Genomic DNA, 23,604 nt, shown 5'->3' on the forward strand with positions numbered 1-23,604 from the left:
TCATGGAAGCTGTGACACGAGGCGGTCGCGGACACTCATGGCTCGCATACGGCCTGTGCTATGATAGCGGTCCGGGTTACGGGGACCTCTCCGCCGCGAGTAATTTGTACGATTCGATGTGGATGAGAGTGGACAGGCGGCGCCGGCGATGACAGCGGGCTGCGTGTGTGGCAAGCAAAGTATTATTGATGGGGGAGGCTGGGGGGCGGCCTTGGTGTTTGGCGTCGGGGATGGGCTGACGGGCTTGGTGGACGTAGATACTATTAGGTAGTAAGCAGTTAAGTACGGAGTAACAGGACCAGGAATAAATTCAAGGATAAAGGGGATCGAGTTATCCCGATAACTAGGGGATGAAGGGGGGAAGGACAAACGGCCTGGAAGTGCTGGGCCAGTGGATTGAATTATCAAGACAGTAATTTGTACACCTTATTAGTACGTACACCTAGGTACTAGGTACCTGGCCCGTTCAAGGTGGCTTGGCAGCCGCTAACCTCTTCAGCGCACAACCACCGAACGACCCCAAACTAACTACAACAATAAAATAATCAAGTATTAACCAACGTTAATAACTAAGTAGGTAGTTGGATACAGAGCTGATAACGGGAGAGCCAGCTCCTCCTGCCTCTTCCAATACTATGAATTGTACGAATAATGCCGCATATATGTATGCCTAGTAGTCATCTGGCCTACTAAGGTGGTCCATTGCTCGAGGCCTCGCTGTTGGCGCGCAAATTGCAACGCCAAAACACACACGAAACTCGCTGCCGCTTAGTGCCGCCCACCCCCTGCAGACGTGAAATGCTTCTAGTTACTATTAATACCTAATAGTAGTTACGTAGTAATACGGATACAAATTATCAATGCATGCACTCATATGTAACTAGTTAACTAGTTAGAAGCCTCCGTCTGCGGACACCATCGTCTGTGCAAAAACCCCTGCCCAGCGCTTCAATGTTTGTTCTAGTTCTAATTAGCGGTGAGGAAATCAAACCCTGCGTCTCCTGCCCTCGCCCTCGCACACATCTGGTCCTAACCTAGGTAGGTAATTACATAGTTACAGCATTCATATATCCATGATTCAATGGTTTGTTACCCCGTCCAAGTTTAGCAAGCAAAGGTTTCTGATAGTTGTAATTATCCGTATATTGATCAAGCGCGTACTATTACACAGTCTAGTTACAAGTACATGTTCTAGTTATCCTCCAAACCGCCAAACGAGTCCAAGATTGATGCAATGCACGTGCAAACATCAGCCCAATTCTACCTGCGCCATTTCGCCAATTTCGCACTTCCCGCAGCCTCTTGTCTACCCAATTGTACGCCCTCATCTATGCCAAATAGTTACCCTTGCTTGAGCTTGCTTTTCTACAAGACCGTCGTCACTGCGTACAGAGAACCCCTTCAAAACGCGGTGCGCCTGCCACAACAAGGAAGGGGTGCTCGCTCAATGGCAAAATCTGCGAAATCCGTGTCACATGAAGGCGCCGCCACATGCCTTGTCCACCATCCCACGCTAACTATAGAGTTATCCTCAAAGATGTAGCCGAGCTTCGACGTTTTTGCAGGCCAGGAGAGCCACGAAGCCATCTTGCCTGCTGCAGCCCCGACGAACTCATACCCCGAAACACATGCGACAGACGTAAAACAGCTCCATCCGTGTCGTCGTCAAGCGACCAACAGAATTAGTGTCTCCCTCGCATCGAGCCGGCATATCGCCCGCGTCGACTATCCGTTGCCAGCAGCGATTCTGCGCCTGCATCGTCATCGCCGCCCTTGAATCGCTCCGGCCCGCCTGCGGATATTACTTTGACGGTGTTGCCGACAGAAAAGGCAACAGACCGTAGGCCAATCTTGACTTTTGGTCCTAGCCCCGGCACGACCAAGAATTCCTCAGAATCATGCCCGTCGTTGTGCAGCGGTCGGACCTCGTCTGCCTCAAAATGCTCATCCGTAGCAGCTGTCCAAGCCTGCCACCTCGTCGGTGCCCCGAGATTCTCACGCGCGGCGGATCGCCTGCGGTAGTCCCCGCGCTTGGTGTTGCGAGACGGGTTCGCTTCTTGTCGCACACCGATGACGCTTCTCCCCTTGACAATCTCCCATGTGCCTGGGTCCTTGATTCGTTTCTTGGTCTCGATTGCCTCCTTCCACGTACACCATCCTCCACCAGCACCTCCCGATGCCGCACAGGCCGCGATCGCCTCGCTTCCTTCACGAGGGCGGTGGCTTGTTACTATACAATCTTCGGTTTCCGCTCCAACATATCCTAGGGTAAGAGTGCTGAACCCGACTCCAGAAGGCGACAAGTTATTTCGATTGTCGGGATATTCACATTGGATCGATCGTGGTACCATGGGCTCTGTCGCGAAAACATGCAGCACCACACCGTCGCTTGCACTGACTAGGTACACAGAGCTTACGGACCCAATGAGAAACAGAGGAAAGGGGGAGAGTGGCACTACTTGATGCAGTGTCGTGTCACTCACGGCACTCAATGGTAGATTCTCACGTACCCAGCCCGTCTCCGTCTCCCTCGATATGAAGGGTTCTCCGTTTCGTGAGAGCGACAAGATCCGGATCGCCCGTGTAGTCGTCGACTCTGGTCCGGCAACTATTAGCAGAGTAAAAAATGCAGGTGGAGCGACTGAGGGGCTCACCTTTGTATATAAGAGCGCGAGCTGTGAGCAGCTGACCCTCGCAGACAGTTGTCCCACGTCGGCGATCATCACCAACGAGCGACACATCTGTCAGTGTTCCGTCTTTCCTCACAATAACCAGTCTGGGAATATTCTGGGTCGACCGAGGGTGGAAGCATAATACTTCCGGATTATGATTACCAGACTCCAGAGGAACAGGCTCACGCCAAGCGTACTCTGCCAGATTCCACAGTCGGATTTGAGTCATTGACAGAATGGCCAGCCATTGTGACTCTACATCCACTATAATCCCCAATATAGGAAACATTTCACGTCCATCCAATAATTTTGTGCCAGGAAGCTCATAGCTCGCACTATCTGAACGAACATCCCATACCCGTATGGTTCGATCCAACCCTGCAGAGACGACCCGGCCATCCGCTGACGCCGCGATCATTACAACATCGAGAGCATGGCCCCCGGACAGAGTTTTTACGGATAAAGACGAGTTTTCGCCAGAGTCGGAAAAGTTGTCTCTGGTTTCCTCGTCCGCCAAGAGTAAATAGCTTGCGAGGAGTCGAAGGCAAGCGCACACCAACACTATCGAAATGACAAATTCGGCCAACTGGTGATCCACGAAATCATACACCGCTGGTAGAAAGTTTTTCTTCTTCTGTGGCGGTGTTCGGTTCGAATTCTTCAGCACAAAGACTAGAGGGTCGTATACTTTGGCCGTGTAGCTAAACGCTGATGGCTTGATGGCATTTATGACCTCCCGAGCAGTCTCATGATCTTGAAGACGTAGCCATGATCCAGGGGATCTTGCTTGATGTACCTCTTCAAGTTGTGGGGATGCCTCTTCTGCAATTTGGGATTGCCAAGTTGAGGCGCCAAGTAGCCGTTTGGTCGGTTCCCATGCGCCGACATCCGCGAAAAAGTGCCATTGTGCAATTATCACGAATCCAATCATGACAATTGTGCCTGCAATTCTAGTAGATAGTGACACCCTGCCCTTCAGAAAGTTGGATATCCACCACGGCCGTTCTTTCAATTGACCATAGGTATGGCGGTGTCTCAGCTTGCTGATCTTTGATAATTCATCTTCGAGCTCGGTTCTGCGCACATCGACACTCAGAACAGAGAGAAAAAATGTCGAGAGGTAGAAGTAATCAAACAATGTAGCAGTAGCAGCGAAAACGCAGAATCCAGCGACACCGGGGGAGACAATCGTTGAGAGCCCTGCCAAGATGGCCACATTCTGTACTGTGCTTGCAAGAGCTATATGCGCCGTCTGACCAAAGGCCGATCCAACGCGACTGCTAGAGCTATTTTCAGCAGGCATGAGAATGACAGCATAGATTATTCTGAACATGTTCTCCAAGCTGATAGCCAAAATCACCAGTGGATAAGCAGCTCGGGGAATGCGAGATAAGTCAACATCAAAGACCGCGCATACAGTCAGGCTTGACAGAATGGATAAAAATATCTGCGTGATCACCATAGCTGTCAGCCCAGCTTTTGATTTGATAGCTCGAAGCTTCGAAAGGCTGGCGAGGAAATAAATGCCCATGAGGCCGTATGCCAAGGCGAAGCAGATCATGTCATACAGTGACATCGGCCGGAACTGAAACTCATACAACTGGCTGCTTTCGATGGATCCATCGGGTGGATAAATATCCCATTGATCTTGGGCTTTGCGAGTGAGAAGTGGTGCATTATGCTCCCACTGACGGCCGACCGGGGAATCGCGAAGATAGAGCAGTGTAATGACGAGCGCATCGGCCGCCAGAAGTCTTCTTTCTGCGAACCTCTTGCCGCTGAAAACAATTGAATGTCTGAGAGTGACATTGGCCGAAGTAGACTGCGTCTTTCTCTCATTGACAGTGGTAATTAGATCCGTGTCTGCCAAGATTTTCTGGCGCGAGCATTGCCAGTAGAGGAGCGGGGAGTGAAAGAACCAAGACTGGTTCGTGAGTCCGTTAACAATATGAATCGCGTCTCTGTTCTTTGTTGGCATGGGCCAATCTTGGTCACCCGGTGTAAAAAGTCCCCGAGAGGCAGCAGGGGTAAACCTTTCTGTTGGTCCAAGAAGCTCATCCTGGAGCTCCAAGGCGTAACTCAACAGATCATTGTCCAGTGCCTTCATGTAATCGCCATGCACCCAGATGGATCTCATGATTATGTCTGGTAGGACGGGAGCGTCTCTGCTCAAGGGCTGCGCAACGGTCCAAACATGATGCGGCAGATTTGAAGCGCCATTCGTGAAATCGTCGGTAAAAAGATAGGGGATAGGGTAGATCAAGATAGTGGCAACAACACCAGAGATCAAGAGCGCCAGAATGACATGCCGCGCAACGTAGTTGCCATAGCGAGTGAATGCAACACGGACCGGATTCGACGGCGACAGAGCCGGAGCCTCGGTAGTTCTAACATTGGTTAGCGTTGAGAGGGCGCAGTGGCGATAGGTTGCTGGTTTCTTACCCTCGGAGTGGATAAAGCAAGTACCAGATCATGGTTGCCGAGTAATATCCGTATTACGTATGAATACAGATCAATTTAGCGAAGCAGACGACGCAATGACAACCGCAGTCAGCAGCGGAGCATCACTATGCGGCGCGACGGAAGTGTTTGCTCGGCTTGCAGCGGGATGGGTTAACGCGGGTTTGCTAATGATGCTCCCTATCTCTCAATAACTTGATTGGGGTACATCTTGTTCATATCCTGTATGAGACGACTTCTGAAGAAACGAGAATACGATGAGGTGGGTGAGGGCATATGTAGATGCGAGTGTGACTTTGGTCGCCAAGAGACGGAACCGGAAAAGTAGTGGGGCCAGGATCTGGCCGCGAAGAGAGACACGGCTAAACCGCTAACAGGGGTTATCAACCACTGCGTTGTTGTGTGTAACTTAGTAACTACCCCACCTCAGCGCAGCCTTCAGGCCTTCAGGCTTTTCACAAGGCAATTGAACGAATGTACGAAATACCCCTGGTCGCTAATAAAAGTACCATCTCACCAGGATGGCCCTGGAAAAGGAGCCTCCATCTTCAGATAGTGCACTGGAATATCTTATAACAACGTATGGAGAGCTCAATAGCTCTATTATCGAGGAACTTGATTGCGAACCGAGCCCTCTGGAGTTCATGCGATATGTCGCTAGCAATACACCATTCGTTGTCCGTGGTGGTGCATCTTCTTGGAGAGCCTTCCACAAATGGGACAAAGATTATCTCGTCTCCCGCTTAGCTGGTCAATTGGTAAACGTCGCTGTCACGCCGAATGGGTAAGAATCTGCCCACGAACAAGTTATTGCCTTGAACGCTTACACTTTTCCAGAAATGCAGATGCTCCTACCCTCTCCCCTCCTCATTTATATCCTCTTTTCGCAAAGCCGCATGAGGAATCCCAACCATTCCAAGAGTTTATTGACTACATTGTTGCTCAGGAGACGGACCCTGACTTCCCTCAAGATGCCGAGGTCCGCTATGCGCAAACACGTCAGTCGCATTGCCTTGAAAAAAAAATGACTCCCTCTCGTAGGCTAACTTTATCAATCAATTAAAGAAGATGACAATCTCCGACAAGAATATAAGCGCTTATATGATGATGCGCAAAGAGATATTCCTTTCGCCAGGATTGCGCTTCAGAGACCGCCCGAGGCTGTCAACATGTGGATAGGAAACTCGAGGTCGGTAACCGCGACCCATAAAGACAACTTCGAAAACATCTACGTTCAAATTCGGGGTCGAAAACGCTTTGTCCTACTATCGCCACTTCACTATCACTGCATGAATGAGCAGCGTCTTCAGCCAGCAACGTATGCCAGAGGCTCGCAGGGACGGTTGTCGCTGTGTCTCGATCAAGACACAACCCCGGTTCCATTTGTTACATGGGACCCCGATCATCCGGATAAAAACTGTACACCGTTGTCACGTCTTGCGAAGCCTGTTCGTGTCACTCTTAATCCGGGTGATATGCTCTATCTTCCTGCGATGTGGTATGTGTGGGTGGCACTCGCTTGAACATGAGAGGCTGACCCAATTGTAGGTACCACAAGGTCACGCAATCCGTCATGGAAAATGATGACAATAATTTTGTGGTGGCAATCAACTACTGGTGAGAGAGCAACTTCGCAGTGGGCAGCAAAATTGGTAGCTAACGACATTTGAGCAGGTACGACATGAGTTTCAACGGTCCTCTGTTCCCTACAGCCTCCTTTCTCCGCGAAGTTACCCTAGCGCAGGTATAACCCAGACGGAACCCAAGTTGCTATTTCCAGAAGTATATTTGTGCTCATTACACATATGTCATGTCTCTAGTTCTTCTTCTATTGTGGCACTCTCCTTTATCCTTCATTCTCACGTCAACAATTCAAATTTCTATCTGTAGAAATACGGGAGTTCGTTATATGCATTGTGTCTCTATTTCTTCTTTTGCGATGCTCTCTTTTGCGCCCTGAGCTCCTTCTTCATTCTCGCATCAACAATTCTGTAACGACCCTTAACGCCGTTAGGTCGGCCCTTGATACCCTTGTTCGCACCACGCGCTACGACGAGTCTAGCCGGCTGGCTAGGCTTCTTCCGGGCGGCTCTACTCAGCATTTTTGTAATACTGTCAGCCTTCTCCTTCTCCGTCATGCCTTCATCGGCAGCCAACATGTCTGACTTCTTTCTAAGGCGCTCCAACTTCTGTGCAGCCTTGATCTTCTTTCTGGCTTTCGCTTCCCGGACCTTCTTGATTGGTCGAGCGTTGAAGGCACGCAGCTTTTCCTTGATAGCTTGGGCAGCAGCTTTGGAAATGGGCTTATGAGGCTTGTCATGCCTCGATTCATCTTCAATGAACCATTCAGGCAGGCCGTCGCGGTCGCGGAAAGCATGCTTGTTGAAGCCATCATCAATGACATCCTGGCTGGTCTTCTTTCCACTAGCCAACAGGTGTGCTAGTGTCATGGCTTCGGCAGTGATAATATCGATATCTAATGAAGAACAAGTTAGCAGAATATTTAAGAACTGGCCGGATAATTCCGTACCTAGGTTTCCATCCGGGCGCCTCGTTTCCTTTCTCTCCCAATCGTCTTCCTCATCAGCGCCAGGAACGACTTCGATTTTGTCAACATTCTCCTTCGCAGTCAGACGAGTAAAGCCGCTTCTCTTCGTCAGAGTGCTTTGTCCCTCCTCCAAAGTCCTAGTTGTGCGCTTCAAATTGCGGATCTCCTCGTCTTCGTCAACAATCTGCTCCCCGGGTTTTCCAGCCGTTGGCAGTGCTTCGGTAATTCCCTTGAAAATATCTTGGTTAAAAAACGCAGCAGCCCGGCTAGAAAGCCCATTTGCGTTTCTTTGATCTTCCTCAAAGCGTTTCAGAAGTCCTTCGGCTGGACCGTCATCCTCGTCTGAAGAGGAATATTCGTCCTCTTCTTCTAAAGCGCTGGAATCGGACTCCTCGCCCTCGCCTGCAGAAAGACCTTCCCATTCCTCATCGCCTCGCTGCTCTCTTGCTTTCTTGGCGCGATATTTCGCATCGTATTCAGCCTTGCGCTCCTTGAAATTTTCATACATAGAATCCAAGTCTCGTTCAAGTCGGTCTTCCTCTAAATCACTCTCGTCGTCATTGCTATCAGGACCCTGCTCGAGCACAGGCTTGGCATCCGATATTGTTGCCATCTTTCCACGATTCAGTCGACGCATGGCTTCAGTCTTATCCGCGGATTTCAGCGTAAACATCGAGCCTTCTCCAACCGGGCCTGCTTCTTCCATGCCAATGTCCATCGGGCTGATCATGTTCATCTGCATGCGAACAATTTCCTTCTGCTTCTTCTCATTTTCTCTCCTCTTTTCCCTCTTCTTCTTAGAACCATCTCGATCTCGCATGGCTTGTAGCTCTTCCTCGATTTTGAGCTCTTCGTCCATTTCCTCAACCTCGGCAACTTCTTCTGATGCTGCAGCTACCGCTTTCTCCTTCGTAGCCAGGCCGAATATTTCTCGAACTCTCAATCTCCATTTCAGGAGGAGCTTGAAGTCTCTGCGTCCCAGAATCTTCAAGTCAGAGCAACAGGTCCGGATTTCTGGTGTTGTCTCCGGAAGCTTGTCCAAGGCAGCCAACGCAACGTCTCCATTTGGAGGCTGTTGAAATGTGAGTTTGTTGGAGCTTCCCAAGATCGCAATCGGGTCCATGGTCTGTATAAATTCACTGGCAGGTACTTGCTTGTACAAGGTATAGTCGCCTTCGTCGTATCCGTCTCGCTTTCTCTTCTTCACTTCAGGATTATAGACCTTGGCTTCGTTGTTGGGCGTGGCACCAGCCAATTCAGCGAATACCGATCGAGGATCCAAGAGACGAGGATCAATGCGCTTCGGGGCCTTATAACCTCTGCAAACAACGAAGATTTCGGCGGAGACGTTGCGAGAGGACGGCGGCTTCGTCGCTTCGACATAGGTAAAGAGTTGGTTCAAAACCCACAACAACGGATTATAGTCTTTCGACCGGAAAACTTTCGTGACAAAAGTACCGCCCTCAACCAAGAATTCCGTTGCGAGCTTCATGGCTTGCAACGCAAGTTCTGCCTGGTTGAACGAATCCTGCACCCATGCAGTACCGACATTGGGCGCACCATCGTGAAGAACAGTGTCGGCTTTCCATGTTTTCAAGTGCTGCCGAATCGTGGCTCGGCATTTCTCGGTCGTGATGTCGCTCTGAAACGTGATAACTCTCGGTATTGGTTTTATAGGTGATAGATCAACACCAACAATCAGACTGTTGACAGGCATAACTTCGGAAGCAACTTGACACCAAGACTAAAGAAAAAAGGAAAAATTAGTATGGAGGACAGCACGCCGAGAGACAACCATATGTAGCACTTACTCCGGGCGCAGCGCAAAGATCCAGTAGGACCTTGCTCTTTTCCAAGAAGCCATATTTCTTGTTCAATTGCACGAGTTTGAAAGAAGCTCTTGCTCTATAGCCTTTTTCTTTAGCAAGCTTATACCACTTGTCCAAACGGCCTTTGCCGTGCTTCTTTTGAATCGCCATTGCAGCGGCGACGATCCTACCTTATGTTTCGAGGGCAGCTTTTTCCAGGTTCTCACTAGAAATTTTGCTAGGAAAGGGAATCGATAGTATAGATAGGCTCTCACGTGGTGATAGCGTCGCTGTGGGGCATTTGTCTGCCTGGGATAGTGGGCTCGACCCGACGCCATGTGGCGCGCCCTGTATTCTTTGCCGAAACAAGTCACCAAAGGCCCAGTGAATAACTCGTCAACATCGTCAATGAAGTACCACGATAGGGATCTAACGCTCAGCCTCTAAGGCCGTATGTAAGATCATATGCGCGCGGATTGATAATTCCCCTATCTTTTTTTTTCTACGATGAGCGGGCAAATGTTGGCAGGCCGGCTTCGCGCTGTTTCGCGGCGCGCGAACGCAGTTACTTCAACCCGTTACATCCATCGTTTCCAGACCGGCGGCCTTCTGCAGGCGGATAGCTCGATTCGGGCAACCCAGCGACGTATGTGGCTCGGCGGTAACGCCTTTCATAATGCAGTTGCCGTCAGAAACGCCTCTTTTGTTCGATTCTTACCGAAGTTGATGTTGAAATTTATACGGCTCCCTGCAATGTTCGGTGGCCTAGCAATAGGAACCTTTGCATGGGTGCAGTATCAGGCAAATCGTACGTCACGCCTTGCAATACAATCCGTGAGCGATGTCCTAACTTAATACAGAGGCTGGCGCTTATGCCATTGATATCTTCCATTCTACGAAAGACGCAGTCACGAACACGGCTTCGAATTTTCTCGGCGGCGCCAAGGGAGTTGCCGAGCAAACACTTCAGGGTTGGGAGAATACGAAGGAGCAAATCGGGCTTCCAGAATGGCTAAGAAACCTTGTTCAAGCTTCTCAAGAAACTACAAGTGGCGGTGGCGGCGGCAACAGTAGTAACGATCCAAAGCACAGCAAAATTGGAGCGGCTACCGCTGTTGGAGCTGCTGCAGCTGGTTATGGATACGAGAGAGAAGACGACGCGAACACAAGCGAAGAGGATGCGAGGGATGACCAAATGATGGTTCTTACGAAGAAGATGATTGAGATTCGGACGATACTTCAAAAAGTTGGGCAGTCGAGCACACTTACGCTTCCATCGATTGTTGTCATCGGGTCTCAATCTTCAGGCAAGAGCTCGGTACTGGAGGCAATCGTTGGCCACGAGTTTCTGCCTAAAGGCTCGAACATGGTAACACGCAGACCCATTGAACTGACTCTCGTCAACACGCCAGGCTCCACGGAGGAATATGGAGAGTTTCCGGAGCTCGGCCTAAAGCACATCAGTGATTTTACTTCGATCCAAAGAACTCTTACAGACCTCAACCTGGCCGTTCCCGATTCCGAATGCGTTTCTCACGAACCCATTCAACTCACTGTCTACTCACCAAATGTCCCGGATCTATCTCTGATTGACTTGCCTGGCTATATTCAAGTTGTTGGTCAAAACCAGCCGCTGCAGCTGAAGCAGAAAATCTCTGAACTTTGCGACAAGTATATACAGGCACCCAACGTGATTCTCGCGATCTCTGCCGCAGATGTTGATCTAGCCAACTCTACTGCTTTGCGCGCTTCGCGACGAGTCGATCCGCGTGGTGAACGAACCATCGGGGTAATAACCAAGATGGATCTCGTGGATGCTGTACGCGGAGCAGCGATTCTGAATGATAAGCAATATCCACTCCGCCTTGGCTATGTCGGTGTGGTCTCAAGGGCACCTCAGTCCCAGGGCCTATTCAAAATGGGAGCGTCCAATCTCCTGGCCGCCATTACGAAGAATGAGAAATCCTTTTTCTCAACTCACCCGCTGGAATACGGTCCAGAAGCCGGAGTGAGTGTCGGGACAGTAACCCTTCGGAAGAAGCTCATGCACGTGCTAGAGCAAACCATGTCTGCCAGCTTACAGACCACAAGTGACGCTATCCGCCAGGAGCTTGAGGAAGCCACCTATGAATTCAAGGTGCAATATAATGATCGCCCACTCTCCGCAGAATCATACCTAGCGGAGAGTTTGGATGCTTTGAAGCATTCATTCAAGCAACTGACGGGTGAATTCGGTCGTCCACAGATGCGTGAGCTCCTAAAGGGCGAGCTGGATCAGAAAGTGCTTGATCTGCTCGCAGCCAGGTACTGGAATAAACCCATCACAGACCTGCTGCCTCCACCCCTCGAAACAGACAAGATAGCGGATCTGCCCAAGACTGACACTGACTCGCTTTATTGGCGTCGTCAGTTGGACGCCTCTTCTTCTGCATTAACAAAACTTGGTGTTGGAAGATTGGCAACCACTGTCGTTGCCGCAGCTATTCAAGACAGCGTCGAAGCGCTTCTGGATCAATCCAGCTTTTCCAATCACCCGTTCGCAAGGAGTGCAGTTATGGACGCTGCATCAACAATTTTGAATGAGCGTTTCTACAGCACCAGCGATCAAGTTGAAAATTGTATTAAGCCGTATAAATTTGAAATTGATGTCGAGGAGCGCGAGTGGGCTCAAGGCAGACAGCATGTCAGCACTCTCTTGAAGAAAGAGCTGGATGACTGTGAAACCGCGATGTCAACTCTTGAGACTTCGGTCGGTGGACGTCGCAAACTGAGGGAAGTCGTCTCATTTGTTGACAAGACCCGCAAGGGTGACGTTGTCGTGGAAGGTGATGGACGCAGTGGCGCTGGCGGCTTCAGCGCTGCATTGCTTAGCAAAGGTGACTATTATCAAGGAGCTGTACTGGTGCAGAGCGAAGCTAATTGGTACAAGGACGTGAAGCCGTCTTCCTTCGTGACCGAGCCGACATCATCAAGCTGCGTCTTATGGCTGTAAAATCGAACCAATGCGCTAACCTGAAGAACAAGTACCAATGCCCAGAAGTTTTTCTCGACGCTGCAGCATCCAAACTTGCCTCTACCGCTGTTCTGTTTTTAAATGTCGAATTACTGTCGGAATTTTACTACAACTTTCCTAGGGAACTCGATCTTCGCTTAGGCAAGCATCTGTCAGACGCCGATATTGAGAGATTTGCCAAGGAAGATCCGAAAATTCGACGTCATCTGGAGGTTATTCGCAGAAAGGAGCTACTAGAGCTCGTTCTCGAGAAGATGGAGAGCTTGAAACAGTTGGAAGGCCTCGAACGAGAGCGCCTCGCATCCAACCGTAAGCTCCCTAAAGAGCGCGGCAGGTGGGGCCTATTCTAAGATCGGGAGCGTGTGCGATAGGAGTTTGTTCTCATTCGTTTTCTATCTCTTCGGCTGGTAGATCTGTGCACAACAATGACGGCAGGCCGAATGTTACAACCCGTTGTGCTATAAAGACTACGGGTACATCTTTTAAACACAGAAATGCATATGAGGATAGAGATGCCCGCCTCTAATGATTCTAATTCAAGTATATACCAATCCTCGCATTGTTCTCGTTGCACAATACATCTTGCGAGCGAGGGGCGAGCTCTTCTGTCGTACGAAACTACGAAGCACCCCTTGCATTGAGTTGCAATGATACTTCCCACCGAACATTACCGCCTGTGCCGTAACCTTCTCCCAGGCGATTTTGTATCAACGAAGTGATTCTGTTGCGTAATCTGCTGAGAGCCACTTCATCACTACCCTTCTGTACGCTAATTTTCAAGTTGGCCATACAGAGTCCGTAATGAACTTGCCAAAATTGCGCTTCATCAATGCTGGTTATATTGGATTCAGATTGGATGTCTTGGATGACTGAAGACACTCCAGCATCGCCATTCGTGCCACCATATGACATGAGCAGCATGAGGCCTTGCGCGATAGCAACCCGCATTCCAAGCCCAAACATGGCAAGCGCGATGATGGCACAGATCAACCTATCCAACCAGGTGTAGAGTTCGATGGAGAAAAGCGGCAGCAATGCGACCAATGTGGAGAATAACAAAGTGAGGAAATGGAATGGGTTGGATAGAATACTTGGCAAAGACGCGAGGTAGGATACTCTCATGGCCTTGGCAATACGGGCGTGATTTTTCAGGCCGTATGCAGATGCCAGCGTGCTGATGATAGCCGCTGCGGAAGCAAGGTCAAGAGACCCTGCTGGAACTTCCTCATGCGAATGCTCGTGATGCGGTTCATGGTGGCCCACGGATTCGAGAAGATGTTTAAGGTTGTGCGAAACAAGATCAAATCCGCCGAAGAGAAGGAAGATGGACATGGCAAAACCAGCCAAAACTTCAGCTCTTTCTAAGCCGAAGGGATGACGAATGCTGCTGCGCCGCCACACCTCAAAGTTTCCTAGTACATCAACAGCCACACAAATTGCCGCACTTCCGGCGTCGAAGAAGACAAGATGCGACAGTGCGGTAGCAGAAAGCGAGCCCTCAGATCTGAAAAAAATGAACACGGCAATAGCAAGATGTGACAGACTCCAGTAGAGACGCAGTCTTTGGTCTTTATTCATACTCTTCCATGCCTCTTTCACGGTTGGGATTGGCAGAGATGCCGGGAGAACTGGTGGTGGTCGCTGGGGGGGCTCTTGGAATATTTGGTGCTGCGTCGAAACACTACTGTGTTTATATCTATGGCCTCGCCGCTGGCCGATGTTCTGCTTCAGAAATGTCAGCTATTGCATGTTCCGCTCAGAAAATGCTGGGGGGAGGGGGTCCTACTGATTTAATTGGTGAGGTGGATATCACCTGGGTTTGAAAGTTGAACGGGTTGGTCGGCGTCGATTGGCCACTGAGGTGGTCTGCTGTATTATTCGCCATCGTGTGCTTGGAGAGCAAAGCGCTATCTGGTGAAAGCATATAGGGCTCCATCACTGAGGAATGGCGCTTCGTAGGACGTTCCCCGTTGCTTGTGCTTGAGTTGTCGACGACAAGCTCGGGCAGCGACGTATCTGAAGGCTGATTGTTGGACTCCATATGCTCAATTGGTATGTCGTATTCTCCTGTAGTCGCGGCAGTTCCAGTCGCAGGTACTCTACGCGATGAGTCGCGCGCTTTTGAGATGTGTGTCGCGATCGTGCTAGGCAATAACGATTAACAAGGTACCGAATGTTGTGAGGATGCGAATGTAGCAGCGGGGGCAGGTGACTGCCTAGGTACCTAGGTAGTTAGGTGTTCATTCCATCAGGGGTGAGGAGCGGAACCTAGTAGATAAGGCTGGAAATTTAAAGAACCATATTTAGCCTTAAGGTATTTTAATTATATAACTCTTAAGTATTATTATAACCTTTTTCTTTATAATTAACTTAAAGATCTTAATTATATTCTAACTTACTTTTAATAACTTTATTATAAACTTAGGCTATTTTTAGTTAAATAGTATAATATTTAAAAAGAACTTTTAGCTAAGTATATTAGCTTTCTCTTTTTATATAATAGCTATTTTACTATATAGCCTAAATAGAATTAAGATTATATTAAAAGTATATTTAACTATATATTCTTTTACCTAGTAAAAATGCCTTTAAAGCCTAAATATATTCTTTAAGAAATTAAAGTACTTTTTCTAGTTTTATAGCCTAGTCTTATATAAGGTCTTAATTTAAACTATCTTTACTTTAACTATATATTCTTAATTTACTAATATCTTTATATATTATACTATTTATTATACTTTTTTTATATTATTAATAGTATTTATTATATTCTAATTTTATTATAATAATTATTATAACTATATTAGTATTATAATAAAAATAGCTAATTAAACTATATTTTAAATAGCTATTATTAACTATTTATATATTATTTTAATTTTAAAAAGGTTATAAAGTATTATTTTAATTAAAAGTTAAAGTTAGGCTATTATCTTAATAATAACTATATCTTTATTTATCTTTTTTTAATTCTAAATTAATAAAGGCTTTACTTTTTTATATATATTTAAAGTTTATAGTTATTATTTATTTATTTATTAAATTACCCTAATTAAACCTTATAGTCCTTTTAATACCTTAATAAACTTATAAGTATTAGAAAAACTATAGTAGTAAGTTATACTAGTACCTTACTATACTAAGTATAGACCTAAGGCTGCCTAGGTAAAAACTAGCCTCTTCTATATATTATTATTATTATATTATACTAATTAACTAGCTAGTCTATCTAGTATCTTTATAGCTTATAAAATAAGGAAAAAACTAAAGTACTTAAAGGAAAAACCCTAGCTTTAATATAGGTTTAGTATAATTCTAAAGTAATTCTTAATAAGGAGTAATATACTTCTTATTTTAGTAAAAGATAATAATAATAAGTATAAATATATAAAACTTAGTAAGCTAATAGACCTACTTATTTTTTACTTAACCTTTACTCTTTATAATTCTATTCTAGCCTAGGCTAAATACTATATATAGTTAAGGTCCTTTTTAAGTCCTAATCCTTAAATACTTTAAAGTATAAGTAAGTATAATAATAGCTATAAAAGGCTATAATACTTAACTTTATTATTCTTCTTTTTAGTTTTTATAGTTTATTTTCTATATTATTTATACTAAATAGGTAAGAACTTTACTTTTTATAAAGCCTTATTTAACTTAAAACTAGTTAAGATAGCCTTACTATTTTCCTACTTTTATATACTTTTATACCTATCTTTACTTTTTACTTTTAATTACTTTATTTATATTTCTATACTTCTTTTAAACCTATTGTTATACTAGCAGGCACTATAGTAGATATAGTTAGCTAAGTATAGCAGATGTTTAGTAAGATATACTATATATAGAGGTATATAGTAAATAGATTTATACTATACATAGTTATATATAGTAGCTAGTTATACTATATAGTATATATATATAGTAGTTATATTATATAATAGTATATAAAGAAGTCTTAATACCTATAGCCCTAATATAAGGTACTATAGGGGCTATTATAGTAAGTAATTAAGCTAATAAAGCTAAATTACTATAAAGGTATTATTATCTCCTATAGGTAAGTAAAGTAACTACTTATAAGCTATTAACTATTAATATATATAACTACTAATTATTCTTTTATTCTTATAATTTCTTAGTAGTACTTAAGGTATTACCTATTTATATATTTAACTATAGCCTCTCCTTTTTATAGTTTATTTTATTAGTTAATTAAGAATTATTATTATATAACTATTCTTATAAAGTACCTTTATAAGTACTCTATACTTATAATCTTATAACTATTACTTATTTAGAATAGTAATCTTAATACTAATTAGTAATTACCTTTACCTTAATTATAGATTTCTAATAGAATACTTATTCCCTTTATACCTTTATAGCCTTATAACCTTTTAAAACTATCTATTCTATTAATTATAATATCTAATATAACTACTAGAAAGCCTAGTATATTACCTAATATACCTAGTAACTTAACTAATAAAAAACCTTTAATTAAGTCTTTAGTATAGTTTTATATAATAACTTTTAAGATTTTAAGCTACTTATTAGCTATAATCCTTAATAAGGTACTTAAAAGCCTTACCTATTTTACCTATCTTCTTCTAGCTAACTAGAAATTATTCTAACTATACTCTTTTACTTAAAGTATTAAAGAAGCTATTAACCTTAATTAATAGACTATTATAGTAATTATTTTTTATATCTTTATATATAATACCTACTATAAATAATTTAATAGCTACTTTTAAAAGTACCTTTATAAGGATTTTACTTACTAGATTAAAGCTAATTAGAAAATAGTTAATAAAGAAGTCTTTTATAAGTTTAAAGACTATCTTAATAGTATTAAAGTTATTCTATATATTAATAAAGAATAGTAAATTATTAAAACTATTTAGAAGACTATTTTTAATAAATATATTAGCTATAAAAGTAATTACCTTTTTCTTTCTTTAAAAAAAAGACCTTTTTTAATATAGTTTAACTAGCTTTTAATAAAACTATTTACTATTAAATTAAGATTTATAAAGAAGCTATTATTTAATTCTTTCTTAGCTAATAAACCTTTAAAGCTAGTTAATAATAAAAGGAAAGATATTTATAGCTTTTTCTATTTAAATAATAATAACTTACTTTAAATAGCCTAGGTATTAGTACCTTAGTATATACTACTACTAGAACTACTTTAAGAAATACTAAAGGAAGATCTATATAATATAGAAAATACCCTACTTAAACCTATAAGGATTTATTAGGACCCTTATATAACTAGACTTTTTCTAGTACTTAATACCTTTATATTACTTAATACCTTATAGAACTCTAGTTATAATAAATATATTTAGCCTTCTATATTATAACTATATTAAAGAAACTTTACTTATTAGTATTATAAGAGGTAGGCTACCTAATAACTTCCTAAATATAAAGTATTACTACTACCCCTATTAAGACTACCTATACCCCTACTATAGCTATTATAAGGATTACTATAGCTATTATATTAATAAAGAGTATTATTATTACCCTTAGAACTATTATTATTATCTTTATTATTATTATACTACTTTAATAATAAAAGGTATAAATAGTTTAAAAATAAACCCCTTAGGCTACTTATAATAAACCTAAATATATTAAAGTAAATTAATAATATTATTAAAGGGTATTAAAAGGCTAATAAGTATAGTAAAAAGAGGTATAACTTTTTTTATACCTAGATATATAACTTTATTAACTATTATAATTAAGCCTAGCTTTTAGAAAAAGCCTTACTATATATATTTTTACTAATACTTACTAGAAAAGCCTTAAAGTACTATATCTAGGTAATTATAAATTACTAAATAACTTATAGTAAAATAACTAAGGTAGTTTATAACTAATTTAAGTCCTTATTAACCTAGAATCTTTATATAGATAAATAAAGATACCTTTTATTAGATAAGCTAATAAAGAAATACCTTATAAAGTTTACTATTAACTACCTTAAGTTACTAGTTAATAAGATCTAGGTTTTATATTAAAGACTATTTTTTATACTAAAAGGTATAACTATACTTACTAAGACTTAGAATATATTAAAGAGTATTATATATAGTAATAAAGCCTATACTATAGCCCTTATATAGCCCCTAGAATACTATAAAGATTTAATTTTAGTATTTTAATAATTAATTTATATATATAAGTAAACTTATCTAAAGTATTAGAACTTCTATATTAATAGGTAATTTTATAGTACCTAAATCCTTCTAAAGAAATAACCTAGTAACTTAAATAATACCTTAAAGTATTATTTTATATATTAAAAAAAAGGCTACTAGTTAATAAACTATATTAAAAAAGAATAGAAAAGTACTTATAATACTTAGAATACTTATAAGATCTACTAAAAACCTTTAAATAATAAAAAATACTAGGCTTTCCTAGTAGCCTTTAAGGGAACTTTAGAAGAGATATTATTAGTTTAGAATAAAGTTAATACTTATATTATTACTTTATTTTTTAATAAAGATAACTCTTTAGTAAATAAATAAGAGAATATATAAGTATTCTTCTTAAGAGTTATTAAAGCTTTTATTATAGTAAAGGACTAATTCCTTAAAAAGATTATATATTTCCTTATTAATACCTTTATTAAATATACTATTTATATTAAAAATCTATTCTAAAGTATTTTTAGTATCTTTAGCTATAAAGAATAGTATATAAAAGATATTTTTAAAAGGATCTTTCTTAATATAAATATTATTAATACTTTTAATACTAGTATAGTATAAATAAAGGTATTAATAAAACTAATTCTAGGCCTTTAGGTTATAGAATTAGCCTTTACTATAATAGTATATTTTAGTATTAGCTTTATAACCTTTATTAATAAGATTATAGTACTTATAGTACTTAGAGTAATTATATTCTAAGTATTACTAACTACTATACTATTCCTACTTTCTATTAAGAATATAGATATACTAGGAATTTAGTTAGATAATATTAATAATATACTCTACTAAGGATAACTAAAGGTTCTTATTATAAGATACTAGGAATACCCTTAGTAGATACTATATACTATTAAAGCTACTACTTTCTACCTAATAGAAGGAAAGCTTTAGTACTTATACTACTACTTTAAGTACCCTTTAGTAGCCTACCTTAGCTAGATACTAGAATATATAGAAGAGGAATTTAGTAAAGAAGTACTAGACTACTTAATAGCTACCTATAAGTAATATTAGCTATATACTAAATCCTCTAGATAATTCTAATTTACCTTAAAGGATAAATATAAATTTAACTATAAAATACTAGCTAATATAATATATCTTAATAATTAATAACCTACCCTATATATACTAGATATTACTACCTCTTTCTAGGTAGCTTAATTCCTTTATAGAAGTATAGGAAGTCTTTTAAAAAGCACTAAAAGCCTTTAGGATATACTTTAATACTACTAGATTAATATATACCTTAAACCCCCTAAATAGATTATTTATAATACTAGAAGTAACTTTTTATCTATAAAATTCTATAAATATACTAAAAAGCTAGATATTTAAGTATATCTAGTACCTATAAAAGCCTATAATATAATTAATAAGCTAGAATACTATTATACCCCTTTTTAATATACTTATAATATTATTTAAAAAGAGCTATAAAGTACCTTAGGTATTAATAAGTATTTATAACTTACTATTAAGGCTATAAATAACTCTATTAGCCTTAATAGCTTAGTACCTACCTTACTAGTCTTTAGTACTTATCCCTACCTTTTAGAAGGCTCTTTACTATACCCTTTAATAGCCTAATATACTAAAACCCTTTAGAAAGTAACTAATACTACCTAGAAAGCCCTCTCCTTATAGTAGGTATATAAGGCGCTAGCTATATATAATAGCCTTAATATAAGCCCTTTATACTACTTACTACTATAGTTAAATATTTATATATAGTATAAAGATACTAGCTAGACTAGCCCCTATAAGCTAATAGGTATAAATATTAGAAAATATACTATAGAAATACTATCTAGCCTTATTAGCTTTTATATAATTACTATATACCTATTCTTTATTAAGAAAGACCTAGATATAGACTTAGAAGTATTATAAGCCTTTAAAAATAATATTAATAATAAGTATAACTTTAATAATAACCTAGACTATAATTATTAGGCCCTTAAGATTACTAAAGTTACCTTAAAGCCTATTAAAGCCTCTTTAAAGCCTATTAAGACTACTTTAAAACCTATTAAAACTATTCTAAAGCCTTTTAAGGCTACCCTAAGGCTTATTAAATAGATCTAAGTTATTATTCCCTATAAGCCTAGGTATTTATAAGTAATCTTTAGTATAAAGATAAAATACTAGCTTATAAAGTACTAAATTTTATTAAAAATAACTAAAGATAAAATATTCCTTTTTATTAAAAAAAAGAATAATATAAAGTACTATTTAAAGCTTTAAAAGAATAGTATACTCTTTAATAATAAGCCCCTATTTTTTACCTTTACTAAAAAGGAGTTATAAAGCCTTTTAGAATATAAAGTTTTTTAATTTATTAAGTTTAACCTTATTATTTACTATAAATACTTATTTAAGTTCTAAATAGTTAATAAGATTAAGTCTAATATTATTAAAAAGCCTATAAAGAAAATATATATAGTTTTATATAGTTATTAGGATTATAGTAAAGATATACTACTTACTTAATTACTAACTATTTAAAGAATAAGCTAGTATTTAATCTTAGGCTTTATATTAACCTAAATCTAATAAGGTTAGCTATTATAGCTTTAGGATATTACTTAGGCCTATATATAGGCTAGAACCTACCTTTAATAGTGTATTTTTACCTAGATTCCCTTAGAACTCTACTATTTTTACCCTAAAGGTACTATTATTAAGGTTATTTTACTACTATATAGTATCCCTAAGTCTAATACTTATTAGTAGGTAATATACTTTACCTATTATTTTAAAAAGCTTAGAATATTACTATTTACTTATAATTAGTATTTTTTATTAGCTTTAGGCCTTAATCTAGGTATTATTAGTATATAGACTAATAATATAATTAGCCTTAGTATTATTACTTTTAATAAATAAAAAGCTAATATCCTTACTACTACTAGATTCTAGGCTAAGCTAAAGAAGATACTTATAGTAAAGAACCTATTAATATTTAATAAATACTATATTTCTTTAGGTACTAATAATACTATTCTAATAGTCTTAAAAAGATAATTAAAAAAGCTTTAGTTACTAATAGACCTAAAAAGGTATATTAAATAGTAAGCTTAAAGTATATACCTAGCCTTTATTTACTAACTAAAAGCTATATTTAACCTATTTATTACTATATAATTTAAAGAGCCTAAAAAAAATAACTTTAAATACCTAAATATTTATATTTAATAGTAAATTAAGAATACTACCTAAGGCCTTTAATACTTACTAATCTAGTTAAGAATAGTTAAGCTATTTATTTTTATTAATAGTTCTTTTATTAATAATAAAGATTTAAGTTCTTAACTAAGATATATAATTATTTTAAGTAATAAAGAACTAGTTAATTATACTAAAATTACTATTTAAGGTAATATTATTACCTAAAGCTTAATAAAAAGTAAATATATTACTTAAAGTATACTAGTATTAAAGCTATATAGTATAGTTCTAGGTACTAATATAGGTTATACCTTTTTTACTACTTTAAATAGGATTATAGAGTTAATAAGCCTAGTAGTAATTCTAATAGTAGTTTATATAGATTTATTTTTACTATATAAATACCTAATAAAGCTTAAAACTACTAAAAAGAAGTATTTAATAATTAATATTATAATACTATATTAATCTTATAAGTATTATAAGCTTACTAAGGTTTATTAAATTAATAGTAATAATAACCTTATAGATATACTAATAAAGGCTACTTTAAATAAGGTATTATAAAAGCTAGTTAATAGTAACTAGTTAATACTATATATCTAAGGCTAGGTTAGCTATACTATAGAAGCTATAAAGAGGCTTAAAGGCTATATAACTTAGTTAAAAGAAGAGACTACTAGTATTATACTAGTAAGTATTATAGTAAATATAGTTAGCTAAGTATAGTAGATATTTAGTAAGATATACTATATATAAAGGTATATAGTAAATAGATTTATACTATATATAGTTATATATAGTAGCTAGTTATATTATATAGTATATATATATAGTAGTTATACTATATAATAATATATAAAAAAGTCTTAATACCTATAACCCTAATATAGGGTATTATAAAGGCTATTATAGTAAGTAACTAAGCTAATAAAGCTAGACTACTATAAAGGTATTATTACCTCTTATAGATAAGTAAAGTAACTACTTATAAGCTATTAACTACTAATATATATAATTACTAATTATTCCTTTATTCTTATAATTTCCTAGTAGTACTTAAGGTACTACCTATTTATATATTTAACTATAGCCTCTCCCTTTTATAGTTTATTTTATTAGTTAATTAAGAATTATTATTATATAACTATTCCTATAGAGTACCTTTATAGGCACTCTATACCTATAATCTTATAACTATTACCTATTTAGAATAGCAATCCCAATACCTATAGCTTAATATAAGCCTATTATATATCTTTATAAGTAGATACTATACCTAACCTACCCTATACCTACTTACCTATAGGCTAAAATATAAAAAATAAGTTTAGTAAGTAAGTTAACTTAATAACTAATTAGTTTATAAATCTAGAAAGTACCTAGCTTATAAATATAATAACTATAAGTAGAAATATTAAAAATATAATAATAATAATTTTTATATACTAATTAGGCTAAATAACCTATTTAGTATCTTTACTAATTATAAGGTAAAGAAAAACTAGAGTACTTAAAAGAAAACCTTATTTATATTTTATAAAATTCTTTATAATTTTATTTTAAAATATATAAAAGTCTAATAAAACCTCTTTTAATACTATATACTAGGTTTTTATCTATATCTTAACCTATATCTAGCTTATACCTTTTTAACTAGTTAAGCTTATTAACTACCTTTTTTTTTAGA

The 23,604-nt window shown here is 39.0% G+C and overlaps 5 protein-coding genes across 5 annotated transcripts; 2 read left to right on the forward strand and 3 right to left on the reverse strand.

Annotated features, from left to right (window-relative positions):
* Positions 1 to 1,682: 1,682 nt before the first annotated feature.
* On the reverse strand, positions 1,683 to 5,146 carry CCM_03924 (Sterol regulatory element-binding protein cleavage-activating protein; the record flags this gene model as incomplete). The annotated part of the gene is made up of 3 exons (XM_006669072.1): positions 1,683 to 2,455; positions 2,511 to 5,059; positions 5,115 to 5,146. 3 exons carry the CDS (start codon positions 5,144 to 5,146, stop codon positions 1,683 to 1,685), a joined length of 3,354 nt encoding a protein of 1,117 aa, XP_006669135.1.
* A 507-nt stretch (positions 5,147 to 5,653) lies between these two features.
* Positions 5,654 to 6,882, forward strand: CCM_03925 (pla2g4b, putative; the record flags this gene model as incomplete). Its single annotated transcript, XM_006669073.1, has 5 exons — positions 5,654 to 5,916; positions 5,970 to 6,130; positions 6,198 to 6,630; positions 6,681 to 6,749; positions 6,807 to 6,882. 5 exons carry the CDS (start codon positions 5,654 to 5,656, stop codon positions 6,880 to 6,882), a joined length of 1,002 nt encoding a protein of 333 aa, XP_006669136.1.
* Positions 6,883 to 7,054: 172 nt separating this feature from the next.
* On the reverse strand, positions 7,055 to 9,659 carry CCM_03926 (AdoMet-dependent rRNA methyltransferase spb1; the record flags this gene model as incomplete). The annotated part of the gene is made up of 3 exons (XM_006669074.1): positions 7,055 to 7,608; positions 7,663 to 9,424; positions 9,492 to 9,659. 3 exons carry the CDS (start codon positions 9,657 to 9,659, stop codon positions 7,055 to 7,057), a joined length of 2,484 nt encoding a protein of 827 aa, XP_006669137.1.
* A 336-nt stretch (positions 9,660 to 9,995) lies between these two features.
* On the forward strand, positions 9,996 to 12,851 carry CCM_03927 (mitochondrial dynamin GTPase (Msp1); the record flags this gene model as incomplete). The annotated part of the gene is made up of 3 exons (XM_006669075.1): positions 9,996 to 10,296; positions 10,349 to 12,364; positions 12,427 to 12,851. 3 exons carry the CDS (start codon positions 9,996 to 9,998, stop codon positions 12,849 to 12,851), a joined length of 2,742 nt encoding a protein of 913 aa, XP_006669138.1.
* Positions 12,852 to 13,119: 268 nt separating this feature from the next.
* On the reverse strand, positions 13,120 to 14,542 carry CCM_03928 (cation efflux family protein family; the record flags this gene model as incomplete). Its single annotated transcript, XM_006669076.1, has 2 exons — positions 13,120 to 14,223; positions 14,315 to 14,542. 2 exons carry the CDS (start codon positions 14,540 to 14,542, stop codon positions 13,120 to 13,122), a joined length of 1,332 nt encoding a protein of 443 aa, XP_006669139.1.
* Between the last annotated feature and the right edge of the window lie 9,062 nt (positions 14,543 to 23,604).

This window comes from Cordyceps militaris (genome assembly GCF_000225605.1).
Source record: "Cordyceps militaris CM01 unplaced genomic scaffold CCM_S00003, whole genome shotgun sequence".
NCBI classification, from domain to species: Eukaryota; Fungi; Ascomycota; class Sordariomycetes; order Hypocreales; family Cordycipitaceae; genus Cordyceps; species Cordyceps militaris.